Raw genomic sequence first — 18,846 nt, forward strand, 5'->3', positions numbered from 1 at the left:
TGTGTACAGAGCTCCATTAGGAATCGTGAGTGATGATGAAAACATGGCCTGTGATTCTCCCAGTCCAGGGAGGATGTGGGAGCACCAGGAAATGAGTGGGCTGTGCCGACCCAGCTTTAGGATCTGGCACAGACGCCCCGTGGCTGGCCAGGCTAAAACAACGATGACATTGGGAAGTCAAGAAAGGGGACAAGACTGTCACCTAGATATTACCTTCTGTGGTGCTGGGGTCACAAACAGCCATGGAACTCATTCTATAATCTCCCCAACAATCAGGGTTTAGATGGGTCTCTGTCCATACATGGTGACACATTCTCATGGCCGTCATGTTCAGGGTATATAGTCCTCTGTTCATGCTGTAAACCAATAGCGAAAATACTGTTCCCCACAGAAACCTATCATAGGAACCATGTTCCTAAGGTAAAGGAGCATATATTTTCAGTCATGGTTCAGAAAGATAGTGCACCTGCAACTAGCTGTTCAGCACACGGTGCTTAGGTCCGTTATTTCTACCCCCTTCCCCGCTCCCTTTCTTAAAAAAAAAGTGCTTGAGATACACAAAGGGATATACACAAAGGAGCAAACGTGTCTTCCATATCCCATTTTTGTATAGGGAAGATTGGCTCAAAGGATCCACTTTGTCAGAAAGGGATTGAGCCTTTCTGATTGAGCCCAGGAAAAAGAAAAAAATCCAACCATCTTGAGAAAGGTATCATTTTTTATAATCTTGAAGTTTTGACTCACGTGATAAATGGAAGTTTAGGTCATTAAAAACACATTACTTGTTGGGCGCCTGGGTGGCTCGGTCAGTTAAGCATCCAACTCTTGATTTCAGCTCCAGTCATGATCTCACGGTTCATGAGTTGGAGCCCCACCTTGGGCTCTGCACTGACAGCACAGAGCCTGCTTGGGATCCTCTGTCTCCTTCTCTCTCTCTTTCAAAAGTAAATAAACAAATGTTAAAAAAAAAAAAAAAAAAAAAAAAAGCATGTTCCTTGTTCAGGTCCTCTGTATAAATAGTGCTGATGAGACCCAATGGCTCACAGCATCCTGTTCATTGGGTGAATCAGTGAATTATTTAATAAACATTGACCTGGTACTAGGTACATGCCAGGTTCTCAGACTCTTTATTTACCTGATTGGGATGCTACAGTAAGTTCAGGACTACAAAATCAGGACCATAACTCAATTCGCCAGCACACCACGTGCCCCCACCCAACATGTTCTCTTTCTTTCTTTATCTAGCATGTCACTGCCACCCTCAAGGCTCAAAGAGCGCTGTATGTGACCAGATAACGGGACAGTGCGCCTGCCAGGGGGAGGTGGCTGGCCTCCAATGTGATCGGTGCCTGGCAGGCTACTTTGGATTTCCCAACTGCCGCCCTTGCCTTTGTAATGGTTTCGCTGAACTTTGTGATCCAGAGACAGGGTCATGCTTCAATTGCGGGGGTTTTACAACAGGAAGAAACTGTGAAAGGTATGGAATTCAGATGCACTTTGATTTTTAGTTTTGTTTCTTTTGTTCCGGTCTCACAACACTGTCTGAAGGACCGCTGAGTAGATTCTCAATAGTATTTAAGCGTAGAATGATCTCTGGGTGGGGGATGGCCGAAACAGAGTATCAGTCCTGGTGTCCTTCAGAATCTTGTCATGAGATAGACGTCTGATTAAATAAAAGCTAGGCATTTATTTGCCTGACACCTTGCTTTTTATGTCCCTGAAATATGACATGTAAATTAACTGCTACTATATTGAGTTTAATGACAATACCTTGGGACTTTTATATCGAGTTTAATGACTATATCTTGGGACTTTCAATGTAAATTAAAAAAATCACTTCGGGGCGCCTGGGTGGCTCAGTTGGTTGAGCGTCCGACTTCAGGTCATGATCTCGCAGTTCGTGAGTTCGAGCCCCACATCGGGCTCTGTGCTGACAGCTCAGAGCCTGGAGCCTGCTTCAGATTCTGTATCTCCCCCTCTCTCTCCGCCCCACCCCTCCTTGTGCTCTGTCTCTCTGTCTTTCAAAAATGAATAAACATAAAAAAAAAATTTTAATAAATAAAAATTAAAAACTCACTTCACAGAGCAAGCAAGCATCTTCTAAAATGTTGACTTTTTTTTTTTTTTTTTTTAATGTAAAATGTTGACTTTTGAGAGTTGCACTGTCCTCAAGCATGGCAAGTCCACATCGGCTAATGTGAGTTTTTCCTGTGAACACTTGGTAAAAAGAAATTGTCTCGACAGGTGCATTGATGGTTACTATGGGGATCCTCCTTCAGGACGCTCCTGCCGTCCTTGCCCGTGTCCGGATGTTCCCTCGAGTAATCAGTATTTTGCTCATTCCTGTTATCAGGATCCTTGGAGCTCAGATGTGATCTGCAATTGTCTTCAAGGTTATGCAGGTACACAGTATAGTTCATGATGGTGTTTTTCTTCCATCCCATACTGCTATCTCAAAAACATGATTCCATGCTTGTAATTTATCTGCCTCGAACAGTTGAGGGGTACCGAATATGAGTTAATAGCAAGAAGACACAATTTGGGGAGTGCCTAGGTAGCTTAGTCGGTTGAACATCTGACCCTTGATTTCAGCTCAGGTCACGATCTCATGGTCCTGGGATTGAGCCTGGCATCCAGCTCCCTGCTGAGTATGGGCTTCAGCTTGGGATTCTCTCTCTCTCTCTCTCTCTCTCTCTCTCTCTCTCTCTCTCTCTCTCTCTCTCTGCCTCTCTCCTTCTCCCTCCTTCTGCCCCTCTCTCTTGCTCTCTCTCTCTCTAAAAAAAGAAGGCACAATTTAGTACACTGATGCTTTACTGAACAAAGAATTTGAATGTTTCAAAAACCAACGACAATTAAAAGCTCATTCCTCTGAGCTATAACTTTTTAAATAATGTTCTGGAAAACTGACCAAATGAGTTCAAATCAAATTGATTTCTTTCAAATAAAATCATCACATGTTAAGTAAGACACATATGTGATTAAGTAACATGTATGTCTTATACAACATCTAACATAAGCAATTAAAAATTAAGAAATTTTAATCAAATGCTTTCTTTATATAATTCCAACCAATCCATTTGGCTGATATTTCAAAGATATAACTTCTTTTTTTCAGACGTCTTGAAGCACTGATTTGGGCATTGCACAGACACTGTAGAAGTCAATTCAATATTTTTGTCTGTCTCTCTACCAAACATTTTATTTTGAAGAGTTTAAGCATGAGTGTGTGCGTGTGTGTGTGTGTGTGTGTGTGATGCAAACAAGGAAAAAAACATAAAAGCCACTTGACTTAATCATATTTTGAAACTATGGTGCCGAAGTTTTCTTCAATGATAATTACCGTGATGATAATAAATTATATGGCTAATTTTGTCTTATTTGCTGCCTATGTCTCTACATGATTCTGATCTCGTCCATGTACATTTTGGCTTGGTTGGTCAGTTTTTAAGAACTCAGGCCATGACTGGCCAACAAGAGAATTCCTAACTAGGATGACCCAAAATGAGGGGAGCAGACCCAGAGTTGAGGCACCTAACTGACTACCATTGCCCGGCAGTTGGAAAGGTAACAGGGATGGTTTCCCCAGACAGCGCTTGATAAAGACACCCTCCAGGGTTCGTACATCAACAAAACCAGTGTCACCATCTTCACTGCTAGACACACATCTCAGGGTGCTGCACGTTCACCTCCAGGACCAGAACAGGGGCTCAGATTAGCTTTGGGTCCCAAGACGCACTCGGGTCACCCCCATTATATAAGGATCCAGGGATCCCTGTGCCCACCACTCTGTGGTTTTTGAAGAAAGACTAGAATGCACTCTTGCATTCTTCACTAAGGACTTCTTAGTTCTGAACAACCATTTTATTCTCTGAATGGATAAGAAATTGAAATGAATGTTTTGCTTTAATTCACAACACGTTTTCTTCTTCATCTCCAGTGTGTGACCTCCCGTTATCCCTAAAAGCGCCTAATTATTCGTTATTCTCTATAACAGTCTCCATCCCTGCTCCCCCAACACACACACACACACACACACACACACACACACACCTCTCTTCTTACTCCCTTTGCCTCTCTCCTTCTTTCAGGTAAGCAGTGTGGCGAATGCTCTGCGGGTTTCTATGGAAATCCCAGAATTTCAGGAGCACCTTGCCGGCCATGTGCGTGCAATAACAACATCGATGTGACTGATCCAGAGTCCTGCAGCCGGGTAACAGGGGAGTGCCTTAGATGTCTGCACGACACTCAGGGACCCAACTGCCAGTTCTGCAAACCGGGTCACTTTGGATCGGCCATCAATCAGACCTGCAGAAGTAAGTCTGCTGGGCTTCCGGCAAGGTGGGGGAGGGTGGGGCTATGGCAGTGAAGTGTGGCCCACTGTGTACTGTGCCAGAATCACCTGGGGACTGCGCTGGGATATTAACAGGCAGATTCCTAGACTACCTCCGACCCACTGAATTGAATCTCCAGGAATCTGCCCTGGAACTAGTTCATCCAGTGTCTTTAATGTATAAATTCAAGAATCACTGATGAAGAAGAGGGCAAGGGTTTGATTCTGTGATTTAAAAAAGAAGGGGGGAGGGGCGCCTGGGTGGCTCAGTCTGTTGGGCGTCCGACTTCGGCTCAGGTCATGATCTCGCGGTCCGTGAGTTCGAGCCCCGTGTCGGGCTCTGTGCTGACAGCTTAGAGCCTGGAGCCTATTTCAGATTCTGTGTCTCCCTCTCTCTCTCTGACCCTCCCCCATTCATGCTCTGTCTCTCTCTATCTCAAAAATAAATAAACGTTAAAAAAAATTTTTTTTTAAATAAAAAAGAAGGGGGGGATGCCGAGGTGGCTCAGTCAGTTAAGCATCTGACTTCGGCCCAGGTCATGACCCCGCACTTTGTGGGTTCGAGCCCCGCATCGGGCTCTGTGCTGACAGCTCAGAGCCTGGAGTCTGCTTTGGATTCTGTGTCTCCCTCTATCTCTGCCCCTGCTTATTCTCTCTCTGTGTCCCTGTTTATTCTCTCTCTCTCTCTCTCTGAAAAATAAATAAACATTAAAATTTTTTAAAAAACTGCTTGTTTTTAGGAGATATTTAACTGTGTCAGTGGACCCAAGTCAGTTTAATAGACTGTTTATTTTCAGATCATGAATAGCATGAGGAAAAAAGCAAGGTTTTCAGTCATCCTAATTGTGAGCTCTTAGAACACAATTGGCCGAACCACATGAAATTGCTATTTGGGGAGACCAAAGAGAGTTGAATGGATTCAGCTTACTTAGATTCTTTGATAAATCTGAAATATTGCCAGGTGTTTCTGCCTTGAGCCCTTTGGAGGAATGATGCGTCCAGGTCTGAAAAGCTGTCTGTACGGTTTGTTGAAAGCCAGTGTTACTGCCGAATTTGCCTCCAGCAATGGCTCTGTTGTCCCAGGGTGTTCCTGCCATCCTTCCGGTGTGACTCCTGCTGCGTGTCCCCCTGGTCAGGGAGCTTGCCTCTGTGACCCCAACACTGGCACATGTCCTTGTCTCCCCAACGTCACAGGCCAGACCTGTGACCGTTGTGCTGACGGATACTGGAATCTTGTCCCTGGCAGAGGATGTCAGCCATGCAACTGCGACCCCCGGACCTCTCACAGTGGCCACTGTGACCAGGCAAGACATTTGGAACTTACCAGGGTGCTGGAGTGGGAAGTGATGGGGAGACGTGGTTTCCAAATTTGTAAACGATGCTTTCTTTATGGACTGTTGCTAGTTAGTGTTTTTAAACAGGATTGGCCTTCTATGGGGAGAGATGCATTTATCAAGGAATGGAAAGGACTAAAAAAGAGAATGAGGGTCTCAAGGTTAAGTTTTGCCTGCTTCAGTTTTCTCCACACCTCTCTGTGACTGGGGAAGTTTGATTCACACGCAGCGAAATACAGACGACCTTTTCTTTTTCCCTGTATCATATGTATAATCCTAGGGAAGCTCCAAGAAATTGATCGTTGGTCAGAATTATTTATCAGAATGAAAATCAACAGGTGCTTCCAGAACCCACAGTTCCATTTTCAAAACCTGAGCTGTCGGGACGCCTGGACAGCTCAGTCAGTTGAACATATGACTCTTGGTTTCAGCTCAGGTCGTGATCCCAGGGTCATGGGATCAAGCCCCGCATCAGGCTCTGTGCTGAGCCCGGAGCTTGCTTGTGATTCTCTCTCTGTCTCCCTCTGCCCCTCTACCCCACTCATGCTCTTTCTCCCTCTCTCAATTAAAAAAAATAATAATTAAAAAAACAATTGAGCTGTCGTTCCCTACCCTTCATCAGTTGGTTTACATATGGGTAAAATAAGATGTCCTCTTTACTTACCAGACCAGCATTAATTGTTCCTGGAGAATGCAGGGTAATACACTAGGAGCAAATCCACATTGCTTAACATGCGATTAATGCTACTTAACTGCACATGTGATCTTTAGTCAATAAAACAATGAGCATACAATTTTTTTAAGTTTATTTAGTGAGACAGAGAGAGAGAGAGAGAGATCAAGTGGTGGAGGGGCAGAGAGAGAGAGAGGCAGAGAGAGAATCCCAAGCAGGTTCCACACTGTCAGCATGGAATCCAACGTGGGGCTCAAATTCACGAACCATGAGATCATGACCTGAGCTGAAATCAAAAGGCGGACGCTCAATCGACTGAGCCACCCAGGTACCCTGAGCATGTTTAAAATTAGTATGACATTATCTATTTATGGAAAAAAACTATTCATGTCATGATTAGGGCTTGGGGCTTAATATATTCTTTGAGACACTTTTCACATTAATAGAAATTGGAGGGAAGGATGAAACAGTGACAAGAAATTTAGAGTGAACCCACAATATAGGGACCAGGGTATAATTGGAATCAGAATGCCAATTTTAGAAGCTGGAGTTTTCCCAACTAATAATAATCATAATGATAACCATGGCTCATCTCCAATTTCGCCTCTGCTGTTCAACTTATTCAAAGGTCAAGTCTAATGCAAGTAAACCTTTGAAGGGTAGTTCTCATATACAGACTGTGTTTTCCTTTCTCTTTTTTTTTCTTTATCTTTCTCTCCCACCCTCCTGCTCCAACCCACACCCACACACTCACCATGCCCCCTTTTTTCCTTAATAAATTGTTTATTTTAAAATAGATTTACAGAAAGGCCGTGAAGATAGTACAGAGAAGATGTACCCCACACGAGGCTTCCTCTATTTTTAACATCTTACATTAGTATGGTAGATTTACCACAATCAGTGAACTAATATTGATACATTATCATTAACTAATGTCTGTAATTTATGCAGGTTTCCTGAGTTTTATCCCTAACATCCCTTTTCTGTTCCAAGATCCCATCCAGAACATCACATGACACTTAATCGTTCATGTAGCCTCAGCTCCTCTTTGTCGTGATGATTCTCAGGCTCTCCTTATTTTTCTTGAATATAATTTGTCAAATTGGTTTCCAAACAACACCCAGTGCTCATCCCAACAGGTGCCCTCCTCAATGCCCATCACCCACTTTCCCCTCTCCCCCACCCTCCATCGATGAAGCTCTCCTTAGTTTTGATGAGCTTAACAATTTTGAGAAGGATTTTGTAAAATGTCCCTCTATTCAAATTTACCTGGTGTTTTTCTCGTGATTAGACTTGGATTATGAGTTTGAGGATGAGGCCCACGGAGAGAAAATGCGATGCTCATCACATCCTATCAGGACTCGACACTGTGTGCATGTCTTATCACTGTAGATGCAAATCTCGATCACCTGGCTGAAGTAATGTTTGTCATGTTTCTCTGCTGTAAAGTTACTCTTTTTCCTCCTTTCCATACTATGCTCTTTGGAAGAAAGTCACCATGCACTGTCTATGCTTGAGGAGTGGGGAGTTTCATACTCCTGCCTTGAGGGCAGAGTGTCTCCATAAATTACTTGGAATTCTTCTGCACAGGAGATTTATCCATCATCCCCCCTTTCTTCATTTATTATTTTTTAATATCCATATGGAGTCATGGGTATTTATATTATACTTCAAGTTATAATTCAATACTGCTTTATTTTGCTGTTCAGGTTATTCCAGCTTTGGTCATTGGGAGCTATTTCATTTGGTTTCTGCATCCCTTTTACCCCATCATTGTTGGGTTTGGGTTTTTTTTAAGCCCTTTCTGCCTGACAAGATACTCGAAACGCATCTGATGTGTTTCCTGCCCCCATCCTAGGATCAGCCTTTTTTTTTTAAATTTTTTTAACGTTTTATTTATTTTTGAGACAGAGAGACAGAGCATGAACGGGGGAGGGTCAGAGAGAGAGGGAGACACAGAATCTGAAACAGGCTCCAGCCTCTGAGCTGTCACCACAAGCACAGAGCCTGACGCGGGGCTCGAACTCACGGACAGCGAGATCATGACCTGAGCGGAAGTCAGCCGCTTAACCGACTGAGCCACCCAGGCGCCCCGAGAATCAGCCATTTCTTTAGGGAGTGCTGGTTCCTTTTATTGGAGAGTGGTATCTGACTACTAGATGACCACACCTGTCTCATATCCCCCTCCACTCCTCACACCTGCAGCCAGCAATCATGAAACAAAATGGTAGCTCTCCCCATGACTTCTTGGCTTCCTAATTCAAGAGGAACTCCCAATGTTCATGACATCACTGTCTGGCATGCTTCTCAGACCTTTTAGGAAGTATATTTGCAACAGCACTCGACAAAGACCACAGTTCAGTCATGGAGGCTAAGGGAAGCTCAAGGTGAAAGTCAGATGGCATTGGTTTAACCAAAAAGTCCTCTTATGACAAGGGTATTTGGGATTGTCTGGTCCATTGGGGATTCCTTGGGGAAGGTTGCTCTTTAAATTTTTTTTTAGTGTTTATTTATTTTTGAGAGAGAGAGAGACAGCGTGTGAGCAGGGGAGGGGCAGAGAGAGAGGGAGACACAGAATCTGAAGCAGGCTCCAGGCTCCCAGCGGTCAGCGCAGAGCTCGACGTGGGGCTCAAACCCACGTACCGCAAGGTCATGACCTGAGCCGAAGTTGGACGAAGTTGGATATATAACCAACTGAGCCACCCAGGCGCCCCGGAAGGTTGCTCTTTAAAATCAGGGAACACTTTTAATGGAGTATAGAAGAGACAGGTAGATATTTCGATTTCCAGCTGTTTAAACAACCACTGATAAATGTCTCTATGTCAACCAGTAAAGCATCCCTAGTGCCTTATTACAGAGAGATCCAAATGCGCCATCCAATACTTTCATCAACAGTTTAGATGGAGTTGGAGAAACATGCTTCTCAAATATTATCAAATTTGCAGATATTGCAAAGTGGGATGCCAATGTGATAAAGCCAGAATAAGAGGCAAGATATCCCGACGGGCTGTCCTGTTGGCTGCAAAGAAGAAGATGAAATGTTACCAGGATAAAAGTGAAGTTTTGCAATTGGGTTTTTAAAATCCATTGCATAAATACAGGGTGGGAGTAATAGCTTGGCACCAGCTTGCATGAAAAACATCTGAGGATTTTCGCTCTGTGCTTCAGCTGAGCCAGCAGTGTGGCCAGGCTGCCAAAGAGACAATGTCCATTCAGGCTGGAGTAGTGGGAATGCCAGGCCCAAGTTCAGGGCAGTCATTATCCCACTGTCCCCTGTGCAGGTCAGGCAGCTGTAGGAACATTGCTGTTCTCCCTGAGAACCACGTTTTAAACCTCATATTGACATACAGACTGGTGTGTGTCCAAAGGAAGACGGCCCGGAGAGTGGATAGAACCATTGCTATTCTGTGATGAAGGCTTGAAGGAATTATGGGTAGTCAGCCTGAAGAGAAGAAGCAAATGCAAATTGAGAGCAGCCATCTCTAGCTGGGAGAAGGGCCGTAAGGAGAGGAAGTGGGAGACCGCTTGTTTTGCGCGATTCCATAAGACAGGACACCGAGTGATGGGAGCAAGTTACGAAGGAACAGATTCTGCGTCAGAAATCATCACGTGAGAAATGTGCGAGAAATCTCACTGTGTGAGAAATCATTGTGCAGCAGTTAAGAACAACCAGAAGAATGACAGGCCTCCGGGACAGTAGGCTCCCCATAACTCCTTACATTTGAGCAGAAGCTCATGGGAACCCCAAAGATGGGTAGAAGCTTGGTAGATCCAGCCATTTTATAAATTGAGCGACTTACAGAGTTGTTTAAGCAGATTTATTTGCTCAAGAATAACCTAGGACCGTGAAAATAATGATTTGCTTCTGTATTTTTCTACAGTTAATTTTCTAACCTCCTCCATTTTCAGAAAAGCTGGTCAAGGATCCAGTTGGGAGGATGCACAAAAAAAATCAGACCTCTCCCCAAAACACAGTTCATAGCTATCATTAAATGACTGGGGTGCCTGTGTGGCTCAGTTGGTTGAGGGTCCGACTTCGGCTCAGGTCACAATCTCACGGTTTGTGGGTTCGAGCCCCGCATCAGGCTCTGTGCTGACCACTCGGAACCTGGAGCCTGCTTCAGATTCTGTGTCTCCCTCTCTCTCTGCCCCTCCCCCACTCGTGCTCTCTCTTTCTCTCTCTCAAAAATAAATAAACATTAAAATATTTTTTTTAATGATTAAGCCTCAATTGCAAAAAAATGTTGTTTTGTTGAGCAAAACACGAGCCCAGTTGGGAGAAACACCATCGCACATTCCGTAATGGAATCACGATTTGCCAGATTAATTGATGAATGTCAGTCCAGGTCCGTGGCCTCTCTGTGTTAGGAGTGAACTCCCATAACACTGTAAAGGAAAAGAATGCGGACCGTTTCCCATTATGTGTTTTGTTTTCATTTACATCTGTGTATATTTCCCAGTTTGGGGCCACCTGTCCTTGAACAGCTGGAAGCAGGCGGTATATTCAGGGGCCCTGAGCCAAAACACATTAGCTCCTGATCCTTGGTATTGTCGAGGGTGGTTGCTGGCCGTGGGAACCATCATCTTTCCTCTGCCTGTGCACAGCTGTATGTTCTAAATCACTGGAGGGAAAACTGTTTTGTATTAAAATGCATTATTTTTTTTAGATCGCAAAGCTTGTCAATTCCTCACCCATGACTGTTCTCACAGCTTACAGGCCAGTGTCCGTGTAAATTAGGCTATGATGGGAAACACTGCAGTGAGTGCAAGGAAAATTATTATGGTGATCCACTGGGACGATGCCTTCGTAAGTATGGGTAATTCTAAAAACATGAGGACTGTCAACCTGGTCCTTCCATGGGTATGCTATGAACCAGCTGAATTTTAAATGTCTTTATTTGATAGAAAATTCACAAACTTTAATCTTAGTTTTGAAAGTAATATTTTTTGTAGCCTTATAAAAATTTTTTTTTTTCTCCTGTACTAAAACTTTGTGCTAAGGGCACCTGGGTGGCTCAGTAGGTCGAGCATCCGACTCTTGATTTCGGCTCAGGTCATGATCCCAGGGTCGTGGGATCAAGCCCCGCATCGGCTCTGCACTGAGTGTGGAGCCTGCTTGAGATTCTTTTTCCCTCTGCCCCTCCCCTGCTTGTGCTCTCTTTCTCTCCCTAAAATAAAAAAAAAAAAAAAAAAGTAAAAAAGTAAATGAAACTTTAGGCTAGATTAAATGTTAGTCTATATTAAAAGTTGAAGCCTGTATTGCAATTTTTCAGTCACTAAAACAGAACAGACCTCAGAGGTCATGACTTGTAGCCAGTTTTCTGCTATTCGGAAGCATGTTGACAAAAACAGTTTCTCGATGGAAGGACAGGAAGCCAGCAGCCTGTGCGCTTCATAGGAAGCCAGCAGAGGGGGTGTTTCCTCGCCTTGGATCTCATACCTCTGGGCCTTTCACATACTCACTGATGATTTATTTTAAGATACGCATCGCATGCCTCTAAGTCATGACCAGTAAGGCAAGCCCCCCCCCCCAGCCCCCTGATCTCCCGGAGTTTGTGTTCTAGTGCCCTTTGTCCCTTGTCTTAGCACTGATTGTGGGATTTAGAGCAGCACCATCCCGAGGAACTTTCTGCAGAGATGGAAATGGTCCGGTGGGCACTACCCAGCACAGGAGCCACCAGCCTGTGTGCTGGTGGGTGCTTGCAATGTGGCTGGTGCAAATGAGGGACAGAACTGTGTGTGTCATTCATTTAAATTCCAGTAGCCACCTGTGGTAAGTGGCTACCATATTGGACAGAACAGATTAAAAACAATTTTTTAATGTTTATTTATTTTTGAGAGAGAACAGAGCACGAACGGGGAAGGGGGCAGAAAGAGACGGAGACACAGAATCCGAAACTGGCTCCAGGCTCCGAGCTGTCAGCACAGGCCCCGATGCAGGACTTGAACCCATGAGACGTGAGATCATGACCTGAGCCAAAGTCGGATGTTTAACCAACTGAGCCACCCCAGGCGCCCCTGGATGGCACAGATTTAGAATATGTGTTGATTCTAGGAGGAGGGATTTTTGAATCTCTAAAGTCTGCTGTTGAAAGAAGTCAATCCAAATAAATATCGGATGTGGTGGGCTTATCACGTGCACCTCTACATAGCCACACGTGGTAACTCTTTCCTCCTTTCTATTCCTTTATAAACATGCTTTTTTTCTTTAGATTTATTTATTTATTTTGAGAGAGAGAGAGCAGGGGAGAGGCAGAGAGAGCGGGAGAGAAAATCCCAAGCAGGCTCCATGCTGTCAGCCCAGAGCTTGATGTGGGGCTTGATCTCACGAACATGAGATCATGCATGACCTGAGCCAAAATCAAGAGTCGGACGCTTAAAAAAAAAAAAAAAAAAAAAAAAAGAGTCGGACGCTTAACCGACTGAGACACCTAGGTGCCCCTATAAATGTGCTTTTGTGACCAAAATAAATTGCCTTTATCTCCTTGCCCCATTCAAATACATATGCTCAGCGGTTTCCCGGTCCCACTTAGTTTTCTAAGTGTAATTGCTACATTAAAAACCAGGGAGGAATTTTGGTTCCTGGAAAATCCGTCTAAGCCTCTTCCTCTGTGCCCCTCTAATATTTCAATAATCTTATTTTCTGAAAAGATTTCATCTTTTATAGAGAAAACTTTGCAAATGATCAGCTCAGGCCACAGACCCCCCTGACGCTCCTGGGGAAGGGTAGTTTATAAGAGGAACTTGGGCCTCCAGCTGGTGAAGTTGACCTAGTGTTGCCCCCGAGGGGGTTCCTGCTGAGGCCAAAGTGAACGTGCTGGACAGATGGTATCTAGTTAAGGAGCTTAGCATGTTAATCAGCTTTTATTTGTCATTGACATTTTTACTCAGGCTGTAAAATGCATTTTGTAAATTTTTAAAATTATTTTTATTTTTTCAGTGTATTTATCTATTTTTTTGAGAGACGGAGAGAGTGAGCAAGGGAGAGGCAGAGAGAGAGAGAATTCCAAGCAAGCTCCGTGCTGCCAGCACAGAGCCCCATGTGGGGTTCGAACTCACGAACCGTGAGATCATGAGCCGAAAACCGAGAGGCCGATGCTTGACCTACTGAGCCACCCAGGTGCCCCAAAAATGCATTTTAAAATCACTTGTTCTTTGCAGTTAGGCTAATGATTCCCTGACCTTTTGGAAATTGCTGTAACTTCCATAGCTCTGTCCCTCCTCCATCTTCCGCCTTTATCAGAAACCTACTCAAATGAAGTACATGCGGCATTAGTTTTGTTTTTTGTGGGTTTTTTTTAACTAAGACAAAGTTAATTTTTCCCTTTCTAAAAGGACTTTATTTTTTTTGAGAGCACTTTTAGGTTCATGCCAAAATTGAGAGGAAGGTACAGAGATTTCCCGTATGTCCCCACCACCCCTCCATGCATAGCCTTCCCCATTATCAACATCCCCAAGACAGTGACACGTTTGTCACAACTGACGAAACTACAAACCATAACCACCAAAGTCCATAGTTCACTTTACGGTTCACTCTTGGTATTTTCCATCCTGTGCCTTTGGACAAATGTATAAGGACGTGTATCCACCAGTATGGTATCACATGGAATATTTTCACTGCCCTAAAAACCTCTGCCCTCCACCCGTTCTGCTCTCTCCACCCCTCTTCCCACAGCCCATGCCAACCACTAGTCTTTTTACGATCTCCATAGTTTTGCCTTTTCCAGAATGTCTGGTAGTCAGCATCCTACTGTATGTAGCCTTTTCAGATTGATCTATTCCACTAGGTAATATGATGCATTTAAGGTCCCTCCATGTCTTTTCATGGCTGGATAAGCTCGTGTCTTTTTAGCCCTGAAAAATATCCCTTACACCATGGTTCATTTATCTACTCACCTACTGCAGGACATCTTGGTTGCTTCCAAGTTTTGGCAATTATAAACAAAGCTTCTGTAAACACCTGTCTGCAGGTTTTTGTGCAGACGTAAGTTTTCAACTCCTTTGGGTGAATCCGAACGAGCAATATCCCCCCCTTTTTTGAGAATGGACTAATTCACCTTATAGAATGGAAAACAGCATGGGTCCACACACCCAGGCTGGGTTTTACTAAGACAGAGGGTGTTCAGGAGAATTCTGAGAGAGTCTCTGACATGCCTGAGCCACCCGTGGGGGAGTATGTGTCAACCACCAGTAGATCCATGTTACCCGAATTGGTAAAGAAGCCCGAGCATGAACACTTGCACAGTAAAGACGGTCCCTAAGATTTTCCAGATAGAAACCACGAACTAGGGGCGCCTGGGTGGCTCAGTCGGTTAAGCATCCAACTTCAGCCCAGGTCATGGTCTCACGGCTCGTTCGAGCCCTGCATCGGGCTCTGTGCTGATGGCTCGGAGCCTGGACCCTGCTTTGGATTCTGTGTCTCCCTCTCTCTCTGCCCCTCCATAGCTCATGCTCACACTGTCTCTCTCTTTGTCAAAAGTAAATAAACTTTAAAGAAAAGAAACCATAAACTGGTTTGTTAGTGGAATGGAAAGAGGGATGCTGTATTTAATGACCATTGCCTGGGTCTCTATAATTATACCAATTTTAAATGTTCACCTCAGAAATGGGCATGGGCGTGGAGTGGGGAGGGGCGTGCCTGGGTGGTTCAATCAGTTAAGTGTCTGACTCTTGATTTCAGCTCAGGTCATGATCTCAAGGTTCATGGGATCGAGCCCCAGGTCGGGCTCTGTGCAGATAGCACAGAGCCTGCTTGGGATTCTCTCTCTCTGTCTCTCTCTCTCTCTCTCTCTCTCTCTCTCTGCCCCTCTCCCCACTCGTACATGCGTGCGTGCTCTCTCTAAATAAATAAATAAAAGAAATGGGAACTGGGGACATTCTCGGGAGAGAGGAGTGTACTTTATTCTTGAGCTAGTCCTAAACAAAAGGTCAAGGGACTGACATTCTCTGCTCCTTCTCTCTTGTGTTTTAGCATGTGACTGCAACACAGAAGGTACCCAGAAGCCTGTCTGTGACCAGAACACAGGCATGTGCCGCTGTCGGGAGGGTGTGAGCGGCCCTCGCTGCGATCGCTGCGCCAGAGGTCACGGCCAGGAATTCCCTGCCTGTCTTCCGTGTCACCAGTGCTTTGATCAGTGGGACCGTGCTGCTTCTTCCCTCTCCAAAGCAGTGCAAGGGTTAATTGGGCTGGCTGCTAACACGGAAGATAAAACAGAGACCCTGCTTGTCTGTGAGGCCGACTTCAAAGGCCTCAGAGAGAACATGTCTGAAATAGAAAGGATTTTAAAACATCCTGTTTTCTCATCTGGGGAATTCTTAAAAGCCAAGGATTATCAAGACTCTGTTCGGTAAGATTTGTGCATAAGCAATAGATAGCCAAGTTCCCGATTTACCTGAACTCCTTTTGAACTTTAACAGCTTTCAGCTGAGAAACATACCTATGTGGACGCTAGGGAAATAATTCAGTTAATAACCAGGCTGGCGATCATGGCTGTCTGTCTCTTTCTTACCTAGTTAGGATTACACGTGATCTTTCCAGATGCCATTGATTATAACAAAAAGGCAATCGTTAAGAGCTTGCTTTGGGAAAGCCCAAACCCAGCAGAGCTGAAAGATGCAAAATTGGCAATAGGGTAGTTTATAATACAAATATATTTTTTTCAGTCATGCACATGGGAAGATTTGCTAAATCTTCCCCAATTCTTCAGTTGAGAAACGCCTACATTAATGCAAAGTCCTGTAATAAGTATGACAATTTCCTCCAAATGCATAGTCATTTTTATTAGATGTCGTTGATTCCTTTTTTTCATTCGTCAAACATTTCCGGAAATTATGGGCCAGGGGTCAGCAAACCGCAGGCAAAATCCAACATATCCCCTAGTTGTGTAAATGAAGTTTCACTGGAATGCACCCGAGTCCATTTGTCGCCATATCCTCTGTGGCTGCTTTCCCAGGACCATGGCAGAGTAGAGTAGTTGTGACAGAGACTAATGGCCCCCAAGGCTTAAAATGTTTACTATCTGGACCTTTGCAGAAAAAAGTTTGCCAAGTGCTCTGGGCATAACCGGAATGCATTGGATATAGTTTCTGCCCTTTCCTGAGCATATAGTCTACTAAGAAACCAAAAGGATTGTGCTTATATAGCAAACTATCCCCCGCCCCCAGCAGAAGGTCCTGGATTGAGGAAGAGTTGAAGCTGAAGAGTTTTGTGTTATATAAAACACAGGTGGAAGTAAAAGGCCATTCATTATCACCAGGCACAAATCCCAGAAGTAGATGGTAATTGCTTAAAAGTTAACACAGGGAAGAGGGCAGGCGCCTGGGTGGCTCCGTCTGTTAAGTATCCAGCTCAGGTCACGATCTCACGGATCTCACCATTTGTGGGATTGAGCTCCGCTCCATGTCCGGCTCTGTGCTGACAGTGTGGAACTTGCTCGGGGTTTGCAGGAGTTCTGCTCTCCCTCTCTCTCTGTACCTCCCCCATTCACGCATGTGCATGTGCACTCTCTCTCTCAAAACAAAGTGGTAGAAGGAAGAAGATACAGTCCCCCCAGACAGTTCAGAGGAAGGGCCATGCAGCTAAGGGGCCCAGGGAAGTCATGTGGCCAGGTCAAGCTGGCAGGTGAGAACCGGAACATCCAGAGTCTTGTAAGGACCGTTGTCCCACGGGATTAGGGCCCTGGGTCCCCAGATCTCCCCACTTTTCAAGAGATGTCAGACATCCAGATTTTTATGGACATGTACCCACTTTAAAATATAGCCAGCTCACCCAACAGTGCTTTTAAAACGCACCGTATAGGGGCGCCTGGTTGGCTCAGTTGGTTAAGCGTCCGACTTCGGCTCAGGTCATGATCTCACAGTTTGTGAGTTCGAGCCCCGCGTTGGGCTCTGTGCTGACAGCTCAGAGCCTGGAGCCTGTTTCAGATTCTGTGTCTCCCTCTCTATCTCTGCCCCTCCCCTGCTCACGCTCTGTCTCAAAAATAAATAAACATTAAATAATAATCATAATAAAAAGTACCGTATAGGCTAAATAAATGTGTCTTGAGAATGCACTTTGCCCACGGACCACCGGTTTGTGGTTATAGCAAATGGCAAACGAAGTGGAACCGAGGAAGCAGAATGAGCCAATCCACAGTGCACATGCTGAACAGAGACTACAAGAACCCCCCTCCCCCGCCCCACCCCAGTAGAGCAGAAGAGAGCAAGAGAAGCAGGAGTGCCAGGGCCAGGCCTGGAGTGATGAGGAAATCAGTGAGCACTGGGCCGCTTCTGCCAGAAACCAGCATGCCTGCCCTCTCTTGCTCTGCCTGCTGAGCTCCTATTCCTCGTTAGCAACCACCAAAACACCACCTCCTCCTGGACGCCTTCCGTGATTTCTTCAGAAAAAGACATACGTTTCCTTCTCCATCCTTCCACCTCTTTGTACTTCATTGGCCATTGCCTCGCGGAGGGACCCCCAACAGCAGAGGCCACCCTCTCCCAGCTGATGTTCTCCAGGCTGGGTTTAGTTGTACAGCAGAGGTCGGCTGGGCAAATTGCAAAGGAAGGGGGAGGGGAGGACAGGGAACCCAGGGTGTCATGGGTATAGATTCCATGACTGAAATCACTTACTGCTGTGTGGCCGTGGACAAGTTATTTAGCTTCTCCAACCTTCTGTTTCTTCATCAACAAAAAGGGGATACAGTCTCTATTTCAAGGTTTCTTGTGAGAATTACTCAGACAAGCCACTTAGCTCGATGTCTGATGCATTATAAGTGCTTCAAGAGTACTAATTATAATAACAGTAACTACATTGTATTGCACTGTTGTTATTGTTGTTATTATTATTATTATTATTAGCCTGGTGAACTGTAGTCCTGACAGTTGGCCCCCGAAGGAAAAGTCTGTAAATTAGAAGGGAGAGTTAGAGCAGAAAATGCTCGGAAACGTTAGTTAATGCTTGGCACTTCCACGGAGATAAATCAGCGCCGTGGATTCATATTGTAATTTTCCTCAACTGTGCTTTTCAAGATTTGCACTGAATCTCCTGATCACGAGGGATGTATAGCAATTATTCACTTGAACCCACTGTGGGTGCTGAACCCAGTCAATTGAAGTGGAACCAAGATGTGTGCCATTGAGAAGAAGGTGAGGAGAATGAATGTACCGAGGGTACTCACAACAAGGAAACCTCCTTGTCACTCATGGGAATTAAAAATTAAGACCTTTGGGTGGCTTAGTCAGTTAAGCATAGAGTCTTGATTTCAGCTCAGTCATGATCTCACAGTTCAGGAGTTTGAGCCCCACATCGGGCTCTGCACTGACAGCACAGAGCCTGCTTGGGATTCTCTCTCTCTCTCTCTCTCTCTCTCTCTCTCTCTCTCCCTCTTTCTCTCTGCACGCCCCCCTCAAAACAAATAAATAAATGTAAAAAAAAAAAAGTTGAGACCTTGTACAGAAGTGGTACTAGAAGGAACCTGGCTGCAAGCAAGATTTATTCTAAAGAAAGAACTGGTTTTTACCGCAGGCAG

General features: G+C 44.8%; 1 protein-coding gene across 1 annotated transcript in view; it reads left to right on the forward strand.

Annotated features, from left to right (window-relative positions):
* Positions 1 to 18,846, forward strand: part of LAMB4 (laminin subunit beta 4) — a 100,134-nt gene that overhangs the window by 54,329 nt on the left and 26,959 nt on the right. The window contains exons 19-24 of the mRNA XM_042915075.1: positions 1,246 to 1,477; positions 2,245 to 2,402; positions 4,089 to 4,313; positions 5,414 to 5,634; positions 11,048 to 11,144; positions 15,309 to 15,684. Of these exons, the coding sequence (XP_042771009.1) occupies positions 1,246 to 1,477; positions 2,245 to 2,402; positions 4,089 to 4,313; positions 5,414 to 5,634; positions 11,048 to 11,144; positions 15,309 to 15,684 (1,309 nt within the window). The remainder of the gene's footprint in view (positions 1 to 1,245; positions 1,478 to 2,244; positions 2,403 to 4,088; positions 4,314 to 5,413; positions 5,635 to 11,047; positions 11,145 to 15,308; positions 15,685 to 18,846) is intronic.

The sequence above is a fragment of the Panthera leo genome, chromosome A2 (genome assembly GCF_018350215.1).
Source record: "Panthera leo isolate Ple1 chromosome A2, P.leo_Ple1_pat1.1, whole genome shotgun sequence".
In the NCBI taxonomy this organism is placed as follows: Eukaryota; Metazoa; Chordata; class Mammalia; order Carnivora; family Felidae; genus Panthera; species Panthera leo.